Source organism: Crocodylus porosus, unplaced genomic scaffold, assembly GCF_001723895.1.
Source record: "Crocodylus porosus isolate Cpor-Errol unplaced genomic scaffold, CroPor_comp1, whole genome shotgun sequence".
Lineage (NCBI taxonomy): Eukaryota > Metazoa > Chordata > Crocodylia > Crocodylidae > Crocodylus > Crocodylus porosus.
In genome coordinates, this window is record NW_017728949.1 from 19,112,958 (window position 1) to 19,136,964 (window position 24,007).

General features: G+C 41.0%; 1 protein-coding gene across 6 annotated transcripts in view; it reads right to left on the reverse strand.

Moving 5' to 3' along the window:
- Nucleotides 1-24,007, reverse strand: part of ADARB1 (adenosine deaminase, RNA specific B1) — a 184,300-nt gene that overhangs the window by 18,054 nt on the left and 142,239 nt on the right. For all 6 annotated transcript variants that reach the window (XM_019554073.1, XM_019554074.1, XM_019554070.1 and 3 more), the window contains 4 exons: nucleotides 20,163-20,331; nucleotides 19,386-19,534; nucleotides 17,955-18,123; nucleotides 5,171-5,352 (listed from right to left, as the gene is read on the reverse strand). In XM_019554073.1, coding sequence (XP_019409618.1) covers nucleotides 5,171-5,352; nucleotides 17,955-18,123; nucleotides 19,386-19,534; nucleotides 20,163-20,331 — 669 coding nt within the window. The remainder of the gene's footprint in view (nucleotides 1-5,170; nucleotides 5,353-17,954; nucleotides 18,124-19,385; nucleotides 19,535-20,162; nucleotides 20,332-24,007) is intronic.

Below are 24,007 nucleotides of genomic sequence, written 5' to 3' on the forward strand. Positions count from 1 at the left end.
AAAAATATTCTGTATTATTTCAGCTGCATGTCTCCAAAAGCATGCAAGTATGGGCTGTTTCTGTGAAGCTACTTTGAACCAGAACTAAGGTTGATGCAGCATGCTTGCTTTGCCTTCAGCACTCCTCCATCAAAAATAGTTAGGTTGGAGAATTTAAAAATATCACCAGCTGTGTGTCTAAAGCTTCTGTATACCCTAAATTGAACCAATGATATATTTTTTGAACTTCAGGAGAACTATATCACTTTCTTGGCTTTTATTTTGTTTTAGTGAACAAATGCCATGGTCAGATAGGGTTCAGCAACAGCCATTACTAATCTATGGCACTTATTAGTGGGGAAGGTCACATTCCTCAAAGAATAAAAAAGTGGCTACTTTGATTTCTCTTCAGTGAATGAGTCCCTTCCCAGTCTGTGACATTTAGGCTGCATGCCTCTCCTCCAGCACATACTGGTGGGAAATCAAACTTTTTTATGAGGTGAAAGGGAATTAAGCACTCAATGAATTTATCTAGTAAAAAAGAATTAAGGCTCAGAGTTTCAAGCATTCTTTAGTATTACCACCTTGTTCAGGTTAAAGATACACAGTCCCTAGAAAATCCTGAAGATTGGCTATAGGTCATGTAGACTTCATGCCATTTACAGCTGGTAACTGAAGGTGCTTACAGATGTGGGAATAAGAACAAAACAAAACAGCGCTTTACTCTGAGCTTGGTGCACCCCTGCGCTGAGTGCAACACATGCCCAGAAGAGGAATTGCATCAGTTTGACTCAACTTGCCCAGTGTCTGTGTAGCTTATGCACTTCATCAGGGCTTTTTGGCATTTTTATCAAATTATTCTGGAGGACACAGTATGATCTTGGTTTCTGGGAAGGTGCAGCATGGCTCTAGTTTTTAAGACAAAAAAATATGGGACACTTTTGTTGCAAACACAAGTTGCTCTTGTGGAAAGGAAGCACAGAATTGGACATCCACAGCCTGAACAGACAGCTTCTGTTTCTAGCAATGCTGGCAGATCCCAGGTAAGACAGATAAATCTGATTGTACAGATAGGCAAGTTATGCTAAGGAACTTCAGTATCACTGAATGAAATCACTGATGACTTAAATAAACTTCTGTTTATAGAACTACAATGAAATGTGACAAATCTTGGTGAGAGCTGTTAAGCCAAATATAGATCATTTTGTAAGAAATCTAGATGAGCTAGATATGTAGTTTCTTGGGATTGATGTTTCCATTTTAGTACCAGCAGGAAACTTCTGTCTAAACAGTGATGTAGATACAGGGCCAGGGAAAAGATATGCATCTGGTACTTAAGGGGAATAACCTGTCTTGTTCAGAGCTTGCTATTTACTGGCCAACTTGTCAGACTTAGACAGTTTGGATTAAGTTGCAGTAGCCAGCCCTGGAAGAAGGGATCTTGCTTGTTTTGATTGCTCTACTTGGTCTATGTACCATGATTTTGCTGACATATTTAGCATGAACATAATGACTACTGCTTTCTGTTTTTCAGCTTTTCATATTACTCAGTGTGGAACACAACTAGGAGAATCTAAACTGGCTAACTCCCAACATGTCCGTACACAGTTGGAGGTCCAATCATATAACCTCCATGTGGATACATTACTGTTATTATCACTGTAACAGGCCAGTCTGTCCCTTTAAGAGGGAACAGTCAGCCGTGTTGAGGCACCTCAACTGTGGGGCATTTGGATAATGATGAAGTATCCCACTGGGATTGTAAAACCCTAGAGGAAAGAGATAGGCAGCAAACTGTGAGAGGACAACTTGCAAGGAGGAAAGCAGCAAGCAGGCTTTAAGTTCAACTGCTTGCTGCACAGAGGGTCTAGGCCAGTACAAAAGCGGGTATCTTCCCTGAGTCTGGGACAGGACAGCAGGATTTTGTTTTGCTTATTTTGTTTGTTTAAAAGACTGTATCATTTGGGAATGCTTGCTGAGGAACTCTTCAGAAGTCAGCAGGCTTGGCAACCTGCTTACAGCCATCATCATCACCATTTTGTCCCTCCGAGCTTTGGCTCGTTCACCTAATGGCTTTATATCTGAGAAGACCCCCAGATTTGTGTCTGGTAACTATTTTGAATCAGTCTGCCTGGTGCCAAAGATGGAATTCTGTGTCTTGATTTATCTTTTGAGTGGAGTTCCCTTCTTCCCCTTTCAGAAGTTGATGCTTATATACAGTGGAAAAACTGGGCCTCAAGAACTGTGCATGGAATCATACTTTAACCAGGGAATAAACAGAGAAAATCATCTAATGGCTGTGGCCTCTACTCAATGTATGAAGCATATATAATTCTCATTAGTTAGAACAGCTTCCTTTACTCTCTGAATGTGCTTGCAGAAAGAGCAATGAATGGAAGATGATTCTGGCATGTGTCCTCCAACAGAGAGTAGACTGTTGTTAATAAACCTTGAAATACTGCATAGAGGTCAGGTCTTAAATCCCAATTACTTCTGCCAAAATGCTAGTACCCTGTAAGAGACACTAAACTAACTGAAAGCTAAGAAATGATATATAGTAACTAGACATAAAACCAGAAATGTCTACACTATCTTATTTTAAATTACATACAAAGCTAAGGGAAAATAAATATCCCACAGGGTACAGAAAAAGTTGACACTTCTTTGGGGATTTTGTTTTGCTGCCTTAAGAGCTGATGGACTGTTGGAGCTGCTTTACTTTTTGCACTCTTAGCAGGAAGCAAGGACACCAACTGTGCAGGTATAGCTTTGCTGAACAGTCCTATCTCCTCCCGTGGCCCCCCCCCCAGGTAAAGAAGTTTCCTGTGCATGTGACACATCCAGCAGCATTAGACCCTTGGAGGCCTGTTGCTCAAAAAAGTTTCTGTTCCATAGTGAAAAAGCCTTTGCATTTTTGTTAATGCATGCAGGTTGCCAGGGAGTGGCCACCTAGCATCATAGCAACTAGTTTCAAGGACCATGCTAAATTTCCTATTTGCTGATTGCTTTTTCAATCTACTTGCTTAATTGGTATCCTGTTTATGCTGATAGTCTTCACTGGAGGCAGCATGAAATTCTCCTCTCCCTGTATTCATTTAGTATTTAGAATGGGGCATACTTAATGATTTGTATGTATATAACAGTCATCATATTGCCTAAGCCAGGATGTTCCCCTTTCTTAGATGAATTTGGTACTAATGGTACACCTTTATCCAACTATTTCTATTGACATTACATTTGATTTAAAAAATATGGCTTTGCTAAGAATATAGATGAGAGAAGGAGCAATAAGAAAGCAATACTATCACTTTGCAGATGTTCCTACCTCTAAATCACACTACATCCCCCCCACCCCCAGTTAAATCAGAATACAGCCAAAACTGCAGAGCTGTTCAGGGGGAGGCAGGATTAGGATTCATTAAGCTTGCCCTGGTCTGTGAAGCTTCACTTGCATCTCCATAGAGTAGTGCATTAGGAAAGGTGTGGACCTGCTAGTGAATTAATGACTATATAGTTGCATTAGCTGAATCCAGGTGTGATATTGGCAGTACGGATTTTAAAGAGTGAAGCTGTTCTAAGTAAATGGAGAAAAAAAATCATATCTGCTTCACCCCATTGCCTTCTTTTTGAGATTTCACATTCAGTCTGAAAGTTCAGAACATTTCAGAAAAATCAATCAGTGATGATATAGTTCTGGCAGCAGTACTGAAACAGACAGGACTATTTCATGATAGACCGGTAAAGATAACATTCTACAGCTAGACTATATAGAACTGAAAGTGAACTAAATCCCTTAGAGACCATAAAGCAACAAGGAATCTGCTTTGAAGAATGTATAATTTAAATACAAAACAGAGGAAACACACACAATTAGGCTGCAACAACAAACTAAGAAAAATCTCTGTAAGTCAGTTATTATGGTCATAAAAATATGTACTATTTAGAGCTTTGAGTGCTGCAATTACTAGTTACCATCATATACTAATAGGTAGGCAACTCTTATCCCTTGACTGTTTCCTGATCTGGGTGGTATTTAGTAACACTTTCATTTCTAGTTAGAGAGATACTGGTTAATCTGATGTTTTATTTCCATCCCTTATTGTTTAATTGCAAATTCATGTCATTCACTAAACATGCTTTTAAAATGCTACTTTTTCTAAAATATAAACAAACACATGCTAGAAGCCAAGCTGTTCAAAACAAAGCAGTGCACACAGCGCTAGGAAAACACGTTTTGAGAGGGAAATAAATTTTTGTTTTAAAGCTTTCATGGCATTATTGTAACTGATAGAAAGCTTATTTCTGAAATGGGTTAAAACACCTAAACATTTCCTTTTAGGGAAGGATTAGTTTAGAAGGACCTTTGAATTCAAATGCTGCCATTCCTCTTAGCCCTACTATTTAACAAAATTTTAAAAAAAGTATTTAAAGTATTAGACAGCAGCTGCAAAAGATAACTGCAACATTAGTTAATTACACTAGCTGAAGATTGTCATGGTTCTGTTCATCAGATCAGTTTCACAATCTATTTAAAAGAAATCCTAAGGGATGTGCCACCGGGCTCCAAATGCAGCATCTGTGCCCCAACCTACAAGGTTGAAGTAATATTATTATAGTAATTGGGCCATGCATACAAGTTGGGTGCCATGCTAATTAAAGCCAATGCTGCATCCAACAGAGCTTGATGACAGGAAGAAAATACAACCAATGGCAGCTGGGAAGTTCTCTCCATCCATTTTAAGTTGATTATTGATCTAGAAATTGTGAACCAATGTTTGTGCATCTTGGCACACTGCCAATGACGTAGACTGCTCAACAAATATCTGCAATGGCAAGAGAATTAATAGTGACACACTATTCTGAGGATGGGAAGGGAAGAAAATTTTCACCAAACCCAGGCTTTCATCTTTACTGATGTACTGTTGGGATGTCTGAATTCTGAAGACAATAATAAAATGGCTCTCACAGAAGACTCCAGAGACTCTTATTAGCGTCTCTCGACACGCAAAAGGGCCTTGAAATGGTAATTCTAGTCGATATATTTTTTTAATTTTGGATCATAACTTCCTTGTTGTAGCCACAAAGCAACTTGCTCACAGTACATAATTTGCAAGGTTTTGAGAACTGCAATCTTATGTTACTGCTGGAATAGATTCAGTTACCGGCACAGCCTTCCCCATTAGATACTTGCCACTAAGTAAAGGTCTGTTGAGTGTATACAGAGTTGGTAGATCTTCTATCTCTGCTATCCGCTGGTATACTGCTCTGGATAGATGGTCCCCATGATATAAACTCCCCAAGATGATGCTAGAGAAGTAAATTGGCTCCACAAAGAGGCTAAGTAAGGCTCCTTGAATACCCAACACGTTCCACCTAAGGGGAAGGAAAACAAAAAAAACTTTCTTTTTAATGGAACAAGTAATCTCTACCAGAAACAAAAGCAGTCAATTCTCAATGGACTAGACTTTAAGTCCTCACTGCTGCCCAGAGCCTGACCATGTTGTGGTGAGACTTTGTAGCCTGCCAGCATCTTGCACCCTACCTTTATACTGTGCCTCTAGTGTCTGAATGGAATCCTGAGCAAGAAGCCCTAAATCAGCAGATGCTGCATATTTGTTATTTGGAACCTGAGCCCAAATCTCAGGGACAGAGTCCATAACTCTGCTTCTTTGCTGTGACATGTGGTAGTGTTTCTCTTGTTTGTAATGATGGCTGAATGTCTCCAGACAGTCAGTAAGGAAGTCCCCTTTTCCCAGGATGTAAGATATAGGAGGGAGAGGACTCATTTCCAGGATTCTCTGCCTCATGAGAAGGGAAAATTCTAATCCTCCTCCTTTCCTGCCACAAAAAGCTATTTGCAACCATGTTGCACAAGGCAGAAAGGTGACCAGATATGCTGAAGGATTCTCTAACAAGGTCCTGATCATACATTCTTTGCCTTTTAAGCAACCTCATGCTGTTTGTAGTAACCCTGCTTACACCATTTTGTCCAAAAGCAGACTAGATCAGGTGGTACAGAAACAGTATGTGCAAAAGCAAAGTTTCTACTTCTGTGTTCAAAATGATAGAAGTTTGGCTCGGGGTATAGATGACAGCCAAGCATACTGAAGAAGCAAGGTTTACTTGGTAATATCTTTTATTGTACAGTTGCAAGAAATGTTAATTAGTTTTCAGGTACAAAGGGTCCTTCATCAATGTACTTTGCAAAGGTATTGAGAGAGATGTTAGACAAGCCACACAGCTTCTAACTTCTCTCCCATTTATACAGCTAGTCTAATAAAAGATAATACCAAAAAGCCTTGCTGATCGCTGTTTCCTGGATTATCGTGGCTACAACAACATTCCTACATTAATGAAATATATGAAAAATGTATGCAGGTCTAAAACTCCATTGTGGGGTATCTGAATTGGTCTCTTTCCTACAATATACACGTAGAACAGTTCTGGAAAATTAAGAAAGCATATTTGACTATAGCCGCTATGGTTATGGGCAACCCTGAGCATGGGAGCATAAACAGGAGAAGGCACAAGGTTTCTCCAAGGTTTCATAGGACCTGTAATCCTAGTGACTGTCTGAGTATAGGGCCTTTGAAAACAGGCCAGCATTAAATTGCAGCTATACAGAACAGACACACACCTAAGGAAGCTTTGGAAGGCCTCAAGCCTTGGTGAGACACAGTGCTTCCGGACTTTTCATCTGAGATTCATACTACCCTCAACACAGGCCAGAATCTAAGGTATAACCAAACCACTTGCTAAAAAGCTTGGAAAAAATAATATATTAATAGTATATAGGAAACCTGTAAAATTACAAATAAAAAAAAAGAGCTAAGAAAACAATTTACTTACACACATATCTCGTAATGAGGATGCAAATGAAAATACCATATATTAGCTTACTTATCCATCATTAAAAGTATTGTTCCAAGTTGTTGGGAGAGGAGAATTTTGCATTAGTGCAAAATGTTGTAAGGGAATTATTATAACTTATTTTCTATATTATTAAACTTAAGGAACGTTTTATATGACATTGACATTACAACTTCCAGCCAAACAATGGAAAACCAGATTAAAGGTATCATAAGAAAATCATACCTATTTAACTAGTTTTAAGCCTAAGCAATATTTATAATAAAATAGGCTACATGAGAGTTTGACACAATTTTACCACAAGTAAAATATTGTCAATATAATAATCAGGTATCTGCCCAATAACTCTGAATGTCATTTCTTCATTACTTATAGTGTTACCTCTCCAAAGTATACAAAAGTGTAGGGCATATTGCAAGATAGAGGCCACATTATTTGAAGAAAAAGATAAGGAATTGGAAGCAAACACTGTAAAATGTGCAATTATAATCAAACCCCAAATCTGAACATACACAAATTAATGGTCACTTCTGCAGATTAAGGGTAACTTCCACAGGTTTGGCCTGTTAGGCTGTAAAAAGACCAATCTCATTTGTTGTGGTCCTGATTGACCCGAGTCAAAATCCACAACAAAAGAGGAGCAGCACAGCTGTTTACACACGCTGCCCTGCCGTTCCTTTCCAAGAAGGTGACCAGGGAGAGTACAGTTTGACAGGCTCGTTTCTGGAATGAGTGGCAATTAACTTAAATGCATTGCGATTATGTCACAGAAGGAACACTGTTTCACAGGTCAAACGGGACAACATATTGCATGTCCGCGCTCGTCTGGATGCATCCTCCATGTCTGTAGGAGCCAGAACAAAACACTTTCTCTTGGGAGAAGTCTACTTACATGCTTAGATTTAAATTTTATAATCATTAGCAGGAAAACCCGGATACCTGTTTTACAAGAGGCCAGAGCTCTCTTATATGCCTCTTGTAAGACACATGTGCCCCCTGTTCCCTGAAGTAGGTGAGGTTTTTCTCAGTCTCTCTCTGGGACATCAGATATTGACCATGGCTAGATAGAGGGCATTGAGCAATGTATACCGGTGCTCCGTGTGATCCCGAGGAAGCTTTCAATTGCCTGCCTAACCGGTTTTTCTTTCCATGTTTCAGGTTAAATCAAATGTCAGATTTAGGGTCAAAAAAGAAATCCCCTTCAAAGGATTCCCCATCTTACCCGCCACCCTGCCTCCCCAGATAAGACTGTCAAGGATTGTTGGAGGGGTTTTGTTTTGTTTTGTTTCAAGGTGGTGGGGGGTTGTCTTCAGTTGTAGCATGGGGCAAGACCCACTTTTTAGGACCATCTGTGTGGATTTTAATCAACAACTTTCCTTCCACTGAAGGGGCCCAGATGGCATCCTTGGTTTCTTCCGCTTTATTTCTGAGGCACACTGTACTCTGAATCCTTTTTTTGTTGCTGTTGCTCTGAAGACCCTGCTTTTGTTAAAAGACCCTGAGGGGTGTTTTTTGGCTTGTGGGGTATAAGAGGGGCCAGAGTATTCAATGTAATTGAAGAGGACTGAACTCAGTGGTCTCTTCTACTTATACTTTTACATCTCCAGTCCTCCAGACCCTATGAAAATTAGTCTCATATTTCTGGTGTCCAAAGGGAAGTCACTTTCCTGTCAAAAAGCTTCCATCTCACCTCCTAGAAAATTCTCTTTATTGCTACTGCTAACATAGGCTCCGAGTTATAAATAAGATTTTGCCTGTACTTTTTGCTTTCTTCTATTTTCATTTTTATTATATCTAGCATAAAAGAAGAAAAGCAACAGGTTCACAAGGAATCTTTCAGATAGAAGGCAAAGGTTGGCTTCCTGCTGTCAGGTTTCCTTTTCAAACTAATATAAATTCAAGGCCAGTGATGCTACAAGTACTATGTGATTCTCAATGTACATGTTGTTCATGATGCAAATCAATTTCATATCTCTACATATATTTAAGAAGCTTATATGTGTTTTAATTATTCATCAAATACTCTAGCACAACCTACATACACATTTGTTGCTGAAAATAACAGAATGAAAATGTATACTGCAATTTTAAAAATGTGATTGTATAGAAAATGTTATTTATACCTAGAGAAACCACAGGAAAGAGGAAAGAAAATAAAGTATAATAGTCACATCACCTACCTCCAGAAATTTGTTTTATTTATGTGCTAATAGAAGTATGTTAGGAATTGAATCACAGTAGACATTCATTTTTTTTAGAATGCACTATATGGAATATTTCTACCACAACTCATCTTGGGCGTACTGGCTGCTAGCAGACATTAAAAAACCAGGCACTTTAAACTGCTTGTGCTGCCACGCTGAACCCAGCACATGCCGAGAAGAGGCAGTGCATTAGTTGGACCTGGCTCACCAGATAGCTGTACAGATCAGGTGATTTAGTGGGGCTTTTTTGGTGCTTTTATCTAATAGCTGATTGAATCAGCTATTAGATAAAAGTGCCAAAAAGCCCCACTGATGCACTGGATCTATATAGACACTGCAAAGCTGGGTGGAAGTAACATGTTGCTGCTTTTGGTGAAGCGTGGTTTTTGGTGTTTTGTTTTTAAACATCTGCGAGAAGCCACGATAACTAAGCCTCAGTGTAATACTAAAATGGCACATCTGTTGGAAAATGAAGTTATATTGATTATTACCAACATGCGAAACCTGCAAAAAGTAGTATCTGCAATTCAGAAAGGTATTGATGTAATTTGTATTATGAATAACTATAAGAATAGAAAAAGAAGGGAAAAATACTTATTTCTCATGCTGTTGGTTTGTGTCCTAGGCAAAACCCTGCTGAAGAGTGGGGGCACAGTGCAGAGAGCATAGGGTGGGAGTCTTAGTTGCTTATCCCCATTGTTGCGGCTATAGTGGCAGCATGGTGTCGCTTCTAAAACAGCAGCAACACAAGGGTGTTTCTTTGGTCATAGCAGAGACTCCATGGGAGGCAGCCATTATGGTGTTCCTACTCAGCTGTGAACCAGGGCTGGTGCCCAACTTGCCACCCTAATTAATACTACTAGAATAAGGACAGAAAGATTTATGGTGCCACCAACTGGTCAGTGAAGAAGCATGGCATTGTCAAACTCAACTCCTGATTATATAGACCTTGACTGGATCTTCTCATTCCAGTTATACAGGCTTCCAGAGCAAAAATCAATAAACAAGCTAGTCACAGAAATAATAAATCAGCAATGTCAACCCTCCCCACAAAAAAGTGTAGGGTAATACATAGCCGGTGACAAAAGGACACGACAATTAAAAGGAAGTAATTTTGTCTTGTTACAGATACCTTTCTTCTTCTATTCTGCTGAGAAAGGCCAGACTCAAGATGCCAGCTGTGGTAACCTCAGAAGGCAAGGCTTTCCTTATTATCACATTTGCAAGCCTCTACGGCCATTGGAGACTTCATAAGCATTAAGAAGTCTGGCTGATAGTGATGTATCAAGGTAGGAGATTACTTGTTTGCTGCTTTGCTCAGCCCCTGCAATCTTGTATGCTCTGTCAGTGCCTACTCTCCTTGCTCACCAACATTGTGATACTCCATATAAGAGCTGTTGGAGGAAACTACAAACAAAGACTGGAATTGGCAGTCTAAAAGCAGTACAAGAAGCTTATTTCTGTTGAGGTAAACCAACTCAGCTAAAGTACTCCAGACTTTTATGGCTAGTCTAGAGGACCAACCCATTCTGTAAAAGTGGTGGTGTGTTAACCTAGATACGGGAGTGTCAGATAAGGATATTCTCAGAAACACCATTTCCAAAAGAGATGTACCCTGTCCCTAGTGGTGGACAGAAACAACTACTGTTACATTGTGGACAAGGAAGTAGGACTGTCAGGGTCTCCTAAGGCTGAAGAACAAAATGAAAGAACCTTAACCTGAGAATACCAACAGCCAACCAACATTTCTCTATGTACCAGTAATTGCTTTGCCTGGTGTACCATCCAAGTTCAACAGACTCACGATTGTGAGGAACACAGAAGTGAGGGATGAGATGGGGGCAGAAAGAGAGGACTGAGGAGGTCACCAATCCTGACAAAGACAAACTATTAGAGCAAAAACTAGTACTCCTTTCAAGGAACAGTGTCATACATGCAAGAGGAAAGACTGCAAAGGACAAAAAGAAAGCATATAACAACACTGTGGGCATGTCCGATACAAGATGCTACCCTACCATAGTGATTAGCTATGGTGACATAGCCTGTTGCTATGGTGATGTAGCATCAGTGGGCACAAACCATGATGCCAACCGACACCTTGTCACTGTAGCAACAAGCTACATTGCCATAACTCATCATCACACCGACATAGCGTTTAAAAGTAACTGTGGGCTGCTGGAACTGCACAGTATCGGCGTGTACTGCACTGATACTGCATAAGCAACTATCAAATGGCTGCACAGTACTAAATGCACAGTCAGGAGCACGCTCCCAGTCTGAAGTAAGCAACAATTTCAGTATGCTTTTTGAATAGGCAGATGCTCTGATTTTCAGTAGGAATGTGGCAAGGAAAAGAAAGCCTCTACATACTTACACAAGATGATAATTCATATCAGTAAAATCCTGAGGAAGGAATAGGGAACAGTAGTAATTCAATTTACTCAGTCCCTATGATGAGACAGATAGGAGAGTACTCTGTCCCTAAAAGCATTCAAGAAAAGGATGCATGTACTTGCTTGTTATCAAGATAAGAATATTGATGCACCCCTTGCTGTAGAAGCCGACTATCAATAACATTAAGATAGCAAATACCACAAGTCAATGCGTTAAAAAGTGTGTGTGTGTGATTATGTTCTTTCAAACAGTGAAAACCAGGAAAATGGAGGAAAATGACTGACCTCTACTGTGACTTTACAGAAACAAGACAAAACCCTTCTCCAGAGTCCTTTGGTGTTCTTTCACACAGAAATATATTAGAAAAGAATTCTGCTACACTGGAATAAATAGATAGCTCTCTCTGGAAATAAGTCTGAAATAACTAATGAAATCCTAATGACTCATTTTCCACATTGACAAAATACGACCAATAATGCTCCCATTGTGAAGCTTTCTTCTTTGTGTCTGTAATGTTTTGGGAGAACTTCAAGACTTTATTGGCAGCCAATAAATCTACATGAATGTAAGACTGGAGATGAAATGTACAGATCAGTAATGAAAGAAAATGCAAGCAATTCCAAAGTTAAGACTACTTTTTAATAAAGCAGGTTAATGTCTGAAAATGCATTAGTTATGGCACTCAATCTTAATGGTGCCTGGAGTAACCACTTTAATACGAAAAAAATGTTTAGATATTTATTAACCCAGATTAAATTAAATTAGTTGTAAAGACGTAAGTTCTTATTTCCCATATCCTTTCCCCTTCTGAGGCCATTACAAAACAGTGTTAATATTGTCGGGTATTCAGGGTGGAACTCATCTTTCACCCTCTCCTTCCAACCTGAAGCAAAATTCTCAGGTTTCTTGCTTCGTCTCCTTTTCTCTTTTAGAGGGGTGAGATGAAAAGATGAAGTAAACTGAAAGGATGATTTTCTGGCTGAGGTCAAATAGTTAGGGATAGGGTTTCACAATTCTTTGCTTTCTTGTTGTCTAGTAGCTGGCACCATAAACCATACTCCTGCTCATATCTTAATACACTTATGTAGTAAGACAAAAGACTGGCAGAACATAAGAGATGCCATACTAGATCAGAGCACCAACCCATCTAGCCCAGTATTCTGTATCTCACAGTGGCACAGCCCAGATTCTAAGGGGAAGAGTATTTATGACAGGTCTATCCAGACTGATGTGTCCCTTGCTGACATGCAGCTTCCATCCAGGTTCTTAGGTTCCGCCAACACATGCATATAAAAGATGTATACATGATACCAAAGCTGTAGCAGAGAAAGCCCATGTCTCACTATATATGGGCATTTCCCTGTTTGTTGGCTATACCTGGTAAATTGATGACCTACTGCCCATCATTAGAGAAGACAATCAATGACCTGCACTGAGGTTTCACCACTAGTCACCTTTGTTGCTGAAGCAGAAAGGAAGAGAAGTGTAGAGGAGAGAATATTGGCCCAGAAGGCTAGCTGCAAGTTCTTAGAGGTTTAGCATTTCTACAAGCCATGGTGGAGCGGGACAGCTAGCTGCTAATGGGCAGCAAACTAGAATTGTAACAAAGTAATTCTGAATATAAGCTGATCATGTGCCAAGAATCAAATTGCCTGTGTAAATTCATATGAGCAGAATTAACCCAACTTCTCTAAATTGAAGGATTTACTATTCAAGAAAATGTTATCCTTACCAAAATAAAACAATAAACAATGTTCCTTCAATAGTTAGTAGACTGACTTGATAAATTACATTTTGTCTATAAATAATATAGTGTCACAGACACAAATTAACTTTAATTAGGAGTCATCTTTTGAAAATCTTAATAAAAATCCAATGACACGTGACTTTTTTTTTAGTAATGTTATGGTAACAAATACTAGAAACTGCACAATAATAGATAAATTAAAATTAAATTGGCAGAGTACAGTTAAATGCCCTGGAAATCTTGAACGGAAAATAATGGGCCTCCTTGCTACTCATACAGCCTTTGCTCCATGAGTCTGTGGGTCATCTCCATTTCCTTCACCAACATAAACACATTTCCAATCTCTCTGGCCTCTAAGAAAGGAAATATTTATTTATATAAGCGTGACCTGGATTCTGCTGTGCAACACACACAATCAACAAAATAGTGAATTGAGTGCTAGCTGAATAACCTTTCTTTTTTCCTAAACTGATGCTGTTATAAGTAGTCAAATGAACACAGGATGACTTTTACATCTTGGATGGACTTTAGAGAGTTGACAGATAAGCTCTTGACCTGTAAGGTGGCAATTTCACTTGAAAATTATTGAGAAAGAATATATAAGAAATCACTTGTCATTTTTAAGAAATTACTTGTCACCATATAACAATCTTTCATTGCCCCAAGTTTTGAAGAGATCACGAACATATATTTCATAGGACTTTAACAAATAAAGGTGCGATTTCCTCACTGATTACTTCCAGAAAACTCTGGAGACTGGAAAACTAAGTGTGCTTCTGTATGCGACAAAATTGGTCTTTAAAGCGGCGTAATTGCCCTTTTGCACCACTTTAATGGTATTGCTGTTTACTCGTTCAGCAGCATATTCCACTCTAATTTCATGACAATGTACATGTTCAGCGGCGTATTTTACTTTAAACGACTTTGTTATGTAGCAACGTAAAACCCATCCAAGATATTTTAGTTTGCTACGTAATGAAGTGCAACAGTACATGGGGTACTTGAAGTCCAGACATGCTCAGGGAAGCTTGGGCGTGGCAGGCTTCCAGCACCCCATGCATCATCCTTGCCACCTTCTCCTCCCGTCAGTACACCCAGCCACCCTCCTGCCACCTTGCTGCACTGCCCAGGGGCAAGCCAGCCCATTCCTGGGTGGTCCCAGGAGGTGGGAAGGTGGCAGGGATAGTGCAGGGGTGCTGGAGCCTACCTGCCTCTCCCACAGCCAGGGGGTGAGCTGCCAGCAGGCCAAGGGGCCCCTGAATTGCGGGGGACCTCAGACCTTCCTTCCATGGTGGTGGCGCTCCCAAGGCAGCACCCACCCGCTAGCACCCAGTCCTGGTGGTCCCAGGGGGCACCGCCACTTCGGAGGGAAGCACCAGGCCCCACAGAGCTCAGAGGCTGTGTGATGTGGTGGCAGCTTGAATGGGCAGGCTCCACTGAGGAAAAACAAAAAGAAAAAAGCGGTGAGGAAACTGTTCCCCACCCCCCCTAAGCCTGCCTGCCTGAGCTGTGCAGGGCCTGGTGCTTCCCTCCATGGCAGCGGCACCCCCTGGGACCACCTGGATGGGTGGCTAGCAGGTGGGTACTGCCCAGGGCGTGCCACCACCATGGAGGGAATCACTGGGCACTGCACAGCTCAGGCAAGCAGACAGGCTCCAGGAAGAAAAAAAAAGATTAGGCTCCTCTCTTTTTCTTTTTTTTTTGATTCAGTTGAACCTGCCTACATGAGCCACTGCTGGGTTGCACAGCCCCTGAGCTGTGTGGGTTCTGGTGCTTCCCTCCACAGTAGTGGTGACCCCTGGCACCACCTGGGTCAGATGCTAGCAGGCGGGTGCTGCCTGGGGGGGGTACTGCTGCCACAAAGGGAAGGACTGGGGGCCCCCACAGATCAGGGACTACTCGGCCTGCTGGCGGCTTGTTCCCTGGCCACAGGAGAGGGAGGCAGGGTTGTGGGGGAGAGGGGGGAGGAATGATCAGGCCCCTCACCGCTTTTTTTTTTTCCTGGCGGAGTCTGTGGGGAATGGGAGGGGAGGAGAGGAAGGGGCACGGGACCATGAGCTGATGGGAGGCCGTGATGCCCTGTGATGTCACGTGATATCACAAAAGTCCTTAAATTGAAATAGTGGGTTTTTAAATGACACAAAAACCCACTATTTCAATTTAGGAAGAACCAAACGCTTGTCACATATACAAGCACCCTAAATAAGTAATTTTTTCTGTGTTTTTTATCTCTGCTTTAATGCTCATATAGTATAGTGAATATATCTTGGACTGTAAGCCAGACAGGCACCATTTAATGTGCTTGTGCATTGTCTAATGTGTAGAACCTCAGCTAAAGGTATCATCACACACTATAGGGAAATTTGCATTTATTGCAGGAGAGGAGAGAAATCAATGCAGTATGTGGAAAAGCTTCAGAAAGTCCAGAGGAGAGCCACACATATGAACAAAGGGCAGGAGAACAGGCCTTGTGATGAGGACCCAGGAAACTACAGGCCAGTCAGTCTTACCTCAAACCTGGGTAAGCTTTCTGAGAGAATTATCCTGGTGCATGTCCACAAGGGGTCAGCAGGGGAGATTATGCTTAGGGGCAACCAACATGGGTTTATTAGAGGCAGGTCCCATCAGACCAACCTGGTGGCCTTCTATGACCATGTCACAAAATCCTTAGACGCAGGGATAGCAGTGGACGTAGTCTTTCTGGACTTTAGAAAGGCCCTCGACACGGTCTCTCACCCCGTTCTCATTAAAAAACTAGGAGACTGTGGCGTTGACACTTGCACAGTCAAATGGGTCACTAACTGGCTGGAGGGCTGCATCCAGAGAGCGGTGGCAGACGGGTCATTTTCAGCCTGGAGGGATGTGGGCAGTGGGGTTCCACAGGGCTTGGTCCTGAGGCCCGCACTGTTCAACATCTTCATCAGTGACTTGGACGAGGGGGTAAAAAGCACCCTGTTCAAATTCGCAGATGACACTAAGATGTGGGGGGAAGTGGGTATGCTAGAAGGGAGGAATAGGCTGCAATTGGACCTAAGCAGGTTACAGGGGTGGGTGGATGAGAACAGGATGGGCTTCAACACTAACAAGTGCCAGGTACTGCACCTGGGGAGGAAGAACCAGCACCATACCTACAGGCTGGGGAACTCCATTCTCATCAGTGCAGAAGCAGAAAAGGATCTTGGAGTCATTACTGATACCAAAATGAACACGGCCTGACAGTGTGGGGAAGCGGTCAGGAAGCCCAAGCGTACCTTGTCATGCATCCACAGATGCATCGCAAGCAGGTCCAAGGAGGTGATCCTCCCCCTCTGTGCGACACTGGTCAGGCCACAGCTGGAGTACTGCGTCCAGTTCTGGGCACCGCAATTCAAGAGGGATGTGGACAACATGGAGAGGATCCAGAGTAGAGCCACCTGCATGATCAGGGGGCAGCAGGGCAGGCCCTATGAGGAGAGGCTTCGGGACCTGAACCTGTCCAGCCTCCACAAGAGAAGGCTGAGGGGGGATCTAGCAGCCTGTTACAAACTATTCAGAGGGGACCAGCAGGCATTGGGGGAGTCCCTGTTCCCCTGAGCACTACCAGGAGTGACTGGAAATAATGGTCACAAGCTGGCAGAGGGTAGATTCAGGCTACACATCAGGAGGCGCTACTTCACTGACAGGGCAGCTAGGATCTGGAACCAACTTCCAAGAGAAGTGGTGCTGGCTCCTACCCTTGGGGTCTTTCAGAGGAGGTTAGATGAACACCTTGCTGGGGCTGTTTGACCCTAGTTCTCTTTCCTGCTGTGGCAGGGGGTCGGACTTGATGATCTGCTCAGGTCCCTTCCAACCCTACTAACTATGAAACTATAAGAGGCTGAGAGCCATGGGACTCTTCAGCCTGGAAGAGCACAGACCCAGGGGTAACTCAGTAACTACCTATAAGTAAATAAAGTGGTGTATATCAGGATCTGGGGGAACGCCTGTTCACCAGAGCACCCCAAGGGATGACAAGGTCAAATGGTCACAAACTCCTCCAAGACTGTTTTAGGCTGGACATAAGGAAAAACGTCTTTATTGTCCAAGCCCCCAAGGCTGGAATAGACTGCCCCAAAGGTGGTGCAAGCACCTAGTCCGGACTCTTTTAAAAAACGTTTGGATGCCTATCTTGCTGGGATCCTTTGTTGCTAGCTGACTTCTTGCCCCTGGGGCAGGAGGCTGGACTCGACTATCTTCCAAAGTGCCTTCCAGCCCTAAGGTCTATATTTCACCCATTTTGCAGCTTTAAATTTAATAATTTTTCAACCAACTTTTGTTTCAGAAAAAACAATAATTTTTTTTTATGAAAAATGAAGGAATTTACATGCACAATAACCTCAGGTAAGAAAGTTTAATACTCCTCTTGTATTATTTATGGGAATTGACAGCATGGCCAGTAAAAAAAAGTTAAATATTATTCAAGAATATTAAGGGAATATAAGGAAATGCTAGGAAAGCTAAAAGTAGCTAATTTATACTATTAGAACCTTCTTCAATAGAATCACAGGACCTAATTATCATGCTGAAAGATCAGGTTAAATGGACTGATCCACAGTCACTAAATTCACCTAAGGAATCAACAAGTGATTGAGGTAAGACATTGCCAACTTTATTTCTGAAGTCAATGTAGATATCAAGTATTTCTTCCGGCTATCTAGGTTTTAGGATGCAAGCTGTAACTGATGTCATCTGTTTGGCAATGAGACAAGAGTAACAAAAAAACCAAACACTTAACATCTCACCTAGCTATCTTGTCACTGCATGACATGGTAAGCAGCCTCTCTCCCTGTAGTACTCCATCCCAGGTCTGGATAGTTGTTGTAGATCGGACAGGAATTGTCCCTTCTCCGGATTCTATTTTTGTCCGTAGCTGTCCTCTTGCTTTACGGTTTGGATGCCTGTCTCCCTGATCTAGGTGACAAAAATAGTTTATGGTTAATTGAGAGAGAGCATTAACATATTTTTTAGAAACAGATGGTCATCAAAAGAGAAAAGGCAACCTATTTTTAAGCTGGTAACCATCTTGAAAAAGCTTATTAATTTGTTACCAGAAAAGAGCATGAGATGCAGTATCTCATTCTTGAATTCCATTCTAGGCCCTTCAGTCATAGAATGATATCAACATATAGTGAGAGGAGCAAGGATTTTTTGGGTGATATCTTTGATTAGACTGAATATATAGCTGGGAGAGCTCTTAGATAAACTTTTGGACACAGGGTAGGCACTCTTCCTCCGGTCTGACCCCAAGTACAGGGTATCTTGTGTTCATAAGCTTGTCTAAGATTTCACTCAGTTTGTCCTATAAAAGATATCACCTAAAAAAATCCTTGCCTCTTGCATATTTTATGGACCATCATCACTAAAACATATACAGGAATTTAGAGGTCAACAAAAATCAGTAAAAGCCAGTAATCAAAGAAGCCCAGTGACTTCTGGAAAGACACATGCCATCTCACTGGCTTATCCTTCGAGGCTCTAGCCTCTAGTCCATATGGTCTTCCTATCTGTTTGTACTTAGTCTAGCATTTCTAGTATGACAAAAATAAATGTCAGCATAGCACGTTATGGACCAACTCATTCAGAGAAACACATGCTTTTGTAGGCTTTAGCTTACTTTGCCAGATGCTATAAATGAACTTGCAGAGAACAGTGTACTATATAGAAAATAGTAAGGTAATATAAATACAAAAAAAATATTTGTCTAACAGATACTAAGCAAATAGGAAAATTAAACCGACAACTTGGCTTCTAACATGGCCGCCTATAAACTTGCCAAGGGGGACCAGCATGCTATGGGACAGTCCCTGTTCCCCTGAGCACTACCAGGAGTAACAAGGAACAAGGAACAAGTAATGATCATAAGTTGCCTGAGAGTAGATTCAGGCTAGGTATCAGGAGGCGCTACTTCACGGTCAGGGCAGCTTGGAGCTCAAACCAACTTTCAAGGGAAGTGGTGCTGGCTCCTACCCTGGGGGTCTTCAAAAGGAGGCTAGACAATCACCTAGCTGGGGTCGTTTGACCCAAGCATCCTTTTCTGCCCATGGCAGGGGGTTGGACTTGATGATCTGCTCAGGTCCCTTCCAATCCTAACAACTATGAAACTATTGCCATCTGCCTACAATCAAACATATTGTTGGTAACTCCTTAGCTATATAATATGATCCTAGTCATACCCTCTTGTGCTGCTTCATGTGGGGAGAAGATCCTAGCATCTCCACAAGGAGAGGTGCTGATATAGAGATGAAACTGCACATTTTCTTTCAGTTTAAACCCTCCTCGTTCAGACTTGATAAAAATGGATTTTTGCTGATCATCTTTATTACTGGAACAAACAGAAAAAAGAGATGCAGTCAAAACCTGAAGCGAAACAAACATAGTATGCTAAGCCTAGTCATACTTACTATGGCAGTAGATGTATCATGTTGTAAACAAAATAAAGGATGTAAAGAAGTTTACTTATAAGCTCACGTCTGTCTAGTGAAGTTATAATGAAAACAGTAAAGGAAATTAAACAAAACCATGCTTTTGCTAGTTTATTTGTTGGTATTTTGATTCATTCGCACTAAATTTTAAAAAATGGAAAAACAAATGGGTTTATACACTAAAGGATGACATGCTTAACTCAAAAACTTAGTATGCTTAACTAAACAGCAGCTGTTTAATTAACAAATGAATCATAATAAGCACAGCTTTGTTATAGGTATGTGTCCTTAAAATGAGTATCAACTTTCCTGTTAAACTTTCTGATGGGTCTTTTCCAATATAATATTTCAGTTAAATAATGACTGATGTTATATGCCATTTTGTTTTACCAAGACTCTGGTAGCTTTGTGCTATAATTCAAATAATAAGTTTTGTGTTATAATTCAAATAATGATCACATACAAAAGGTCTTGGAATTTCTCTTCTATATGAAGTTTGTAGCTTAAACTCTGCCCTTCTAAACTTACCTTAAGAAGAACTCAAGTTGTGTATATAGAAATTTAAGCAGGCACCTGCGAGAGATAATTTCTGCATGGCAATCATTTAATGCAAGTCCACGGTCACTCATATATTCCCCATTGATACATTTTGTTCCCGTGGAAACACTTATTACCTGGGCATCCTTCACATCTGTACCTGTGAAATAAATTTCAGGAAGAAAATTTATTTAAATGCAATGACATTTATCAGTTGAATTTATTCACTGGGATTAAACAATTTATTTTAAAAAAATAAACTCTCTTTAAACAATTTATTTGCAACAAAAACATCCACTTAAGAATTTGTCTTTGCACATCAGCCTGGCCACTGATATCAAATTCAGGCTAGATTAGAAGTTAAGTAATGAAACTGTTGCTGCTTCTGGAAAAGTCAGTAGGTTTCATTAGGAGGTATACGTTCCCCAGACAGCACTGGATCAATGCTCCAGCATAATGTCAGCTGGCATAATGTTCTTGGAGATGCTCTCTCTTGGACAAGATCTATCCCAAGGCACTTTTTGTAAGAATAGGAGCGATATTCCTAATGTCTTGATCAAATTCCCAGCTTGGATAATTATTTGAAACCTGCTGGCATAGCTTTGTATGGGGTGAGTGAACAAAAAACAGTGGATTTTTTTCACATAGGTTCATAAAGTCAGTCCTTTCAGATTTGCGACGTCCTTTGGGTTCAAACAGAACTGGAATGTTTGAACTAACCTGCTCCTCCCAAAGCCTCAGTCTTCCCCCAAGTGGACTCTAGACCTCAAACTTCTTGAGAATTCTTTTTGAGATGAGGATGGTAGACCAGTGTTCAGAATCCTCCTTCAACTGTTATGTCTTAGGAGTGCCCCCTGGAGTTCATCCTCCTGAAGTAGGGCAGGAATGACTAGTATTGTCAATGATACCTTTGAGTCCAGAAACAACTACCACAACAGAGTTTCAAGTGTCTTAAACTCCAGGCTCAGTTAGCTATGGACAACAACAGAATATTTCTTGCTCTATATGATGAAAGCAGGGCCAATGTAGGCCACCCAGGAGACCATTTCTAGAATTCCGCAACTATCAGACCCATTCTCCATGAAGGCCAACAAAGGGAGAATGATTTTTTTGAAGGTCCTCACAGGGGTTGGGAGGGAGGGCTCTGCCACTAAATGTAAAAACATCTTTAAGGTAAGGGTTTGACAGAAGTCTCATAGGAGAAGAGATGGAAATATGATGTGGTATTCAGTGTAGCTTAAAAATTTAAAAACTTAGTCCAGCTATTTAATATAGTCTGTTTTAGACCCCAGTCCAGCAAAGTATTCAAATACAAACTTAACGTTATGACTGCAAGCAGTTCAATTTAGGTCAACAGGACTATACTCTGCTGAACTGGACCATTATTTCTTTCAATTTCTATACTTTCAATTGGATACATTACTCTCTTTTTTGTTTGAAATGGTCATGGTTTTGATTTTTACTTTTAATGGGTTACCATCCTGGTTTTAAATCTAAATCAAATGGGAGTAGACCACTTGAAATGGGAAAACATCACTTCAACGAGGCTCCATGCAGGCCCTGAGGTTCACCTGGACACATTTCATACAAGGATCTAGTATCAAATCATTTATATATAGCAAAATTTGATTAAAACCTGTTTTAAAAAGTAAAGTTCTCTGTTATTTAAAGTGATTACCTTCACATTAATCACTTCCTTTGGAACGGAAAGAGAAAGTTATCTTCCAACTTAAAGAATTTAGTACTATAGAGGCAGATGGTATCATTTAGAAAGATCACATCGCCTTAATAATCTACACTATTATAAGACACTGGTCTATTAAAAAGAGTAGAAAATATGGCAGGCAACTAAAACATGAGGATCTACAGGGAAGATATAAATTAAACTAAAAAACAAACAAACCCTCAAAACATTACGGCAACACCAGGTTTTTGAATATTTAATCATTCTTCAGAGCAAAATAGCACCTTCAGTATAGTATTTCTGGTATGAAATAATTCTGTAGGCTACACTATAGTAAATTATCTTGTGTGCTGCCTATCCTTTGAAAGAAATAAAAGGCAAATGCATGAAAAATTCAGAGATAAGACAAAACATACTCTTTTACTAATAAAAATAAGAAAACATGGGCCACATTCTCATTTAGGATTTGGTTCCTTTATACTGCTTTGTCAGCATAAACTGGCTATTTCTACCAAGCCATCAGCCATGTCCTCAACACAGAGGAATTTACCAACTGTGCACAGCCAGAGGAACTCACTTCTATATCAGTTGTCTCCATCTCTGCTTCATGCAGGCAGCAAGTTAGAGCCAGGGAAAGGTAAAACAGTGCTCCACCCTGGCAATTCACAAGCTGTTGTACAGTCCCCTTAACAACGCTAGCCAGCTTTCTTCCATATTGGTTTGGCACTGGGGCCAGCCTGAGAAACAGGGAGCCATAATCAGCTTCCTGATGGTCCTCGTGAATCAAATACATCTTGGCACAAGACAGGATTTGTTCCCAATGTTTGTATTGCAGTATACAGTCCCCTATATAACTACTACCTAGAAAACATTTCTTCCTGATCAAATACTCCTTAGGAGCACCTTATGACAGGGGTTGTCAACCTGGGTTACATGTACCTCCAGGGGTACCTGGAGCAGTCCTGGTGGGTATGTGCGGGCAGGCAGGGACAGAGCACTGCTACCTCCCAGGAGCAGGGCTGGGGTGGGGTGAGGGCAGCAGCGCCCCTTTGTGGGGCGGGGAAGCTTGCACGCAGCGGTCGCTGGTGCCACCCACAAGCCCAGTGAGCTTCCCTGCCCCACAGACTGCTGCCAATGCCCTCACCCCAGCCCGGTGAGCTTCCCCACCCTGCCCCGGTTCTACTCCTGGGAGGCGGCGGTGCTCCATCTCTGCCTCCTGCAGTCCCCACCCTGCATCTGGCTGTGCACCACCCTCCTCCCAATGTGTCCAGCTGGCCACATGCCCCCCCCAGCCTCTATGTGCAGCCACACGTGTTCCCCCACTAGCCACAGGGGGTACTTTAATTAATAAAGATTGAAAACCCCTGCCTTATGAGATGGTGTTCACAATGCACCATATGAAACAAAGGATGGTTGGCCTCCACTTCATTTTATATACCTTCTGCTGGTTCTTGTCCAATTAGTTTTTATATTTATATTTATAAACAGCACAGATTAAGACATGTAGGGAAAGTAAAAAGATCCAAACTAACACATTTAACAGCTACTTAAATCAGTGGATATCAGAAGCTTCAGTAAACTTAAGCTTAATACTTTACTACATGAGAAGGCACTAAACTCCAGTGTTTGTTTCACATACTGCATAACACATGAAGACATAATGGGACATTATAGAATATTTAGGTTGGTTGGCCTTTTTTTTTTTTTTTTTTTTTTTAAATCTGGCTTGACACTATTAGTAAATCAGAAGCCTGGCAATAAATTCAACAGTGATAAGAGATATAGAGCTTCACAGGCTAAAAATTATCAGTTCTTATATTGATAAGACATGCAAGAAATAAAACCTAAGATGCTGACTGTACTTTGCACTGCATCTGCAGTACTGTCTATTGCCAAATCAGGCGATTCATACTTGCCATTAAAATCTGCGTATTTGATGTTTGTGAATAAATAGTTGTATTGCAGTAATTACTATACCAGGTAAAATTACACTAATAACTAAATACAGTAAGAATAATTAAGCAAAATGTAAAAATGAGAATATTTCGAATGCATACATAATTTATGCCTTGACATAAGTATGCAATGTAATACAGTGTATTTGGGGAGTTTATTACCCTTAATTTTTTTTTCAGTGTGATACATATCTCAT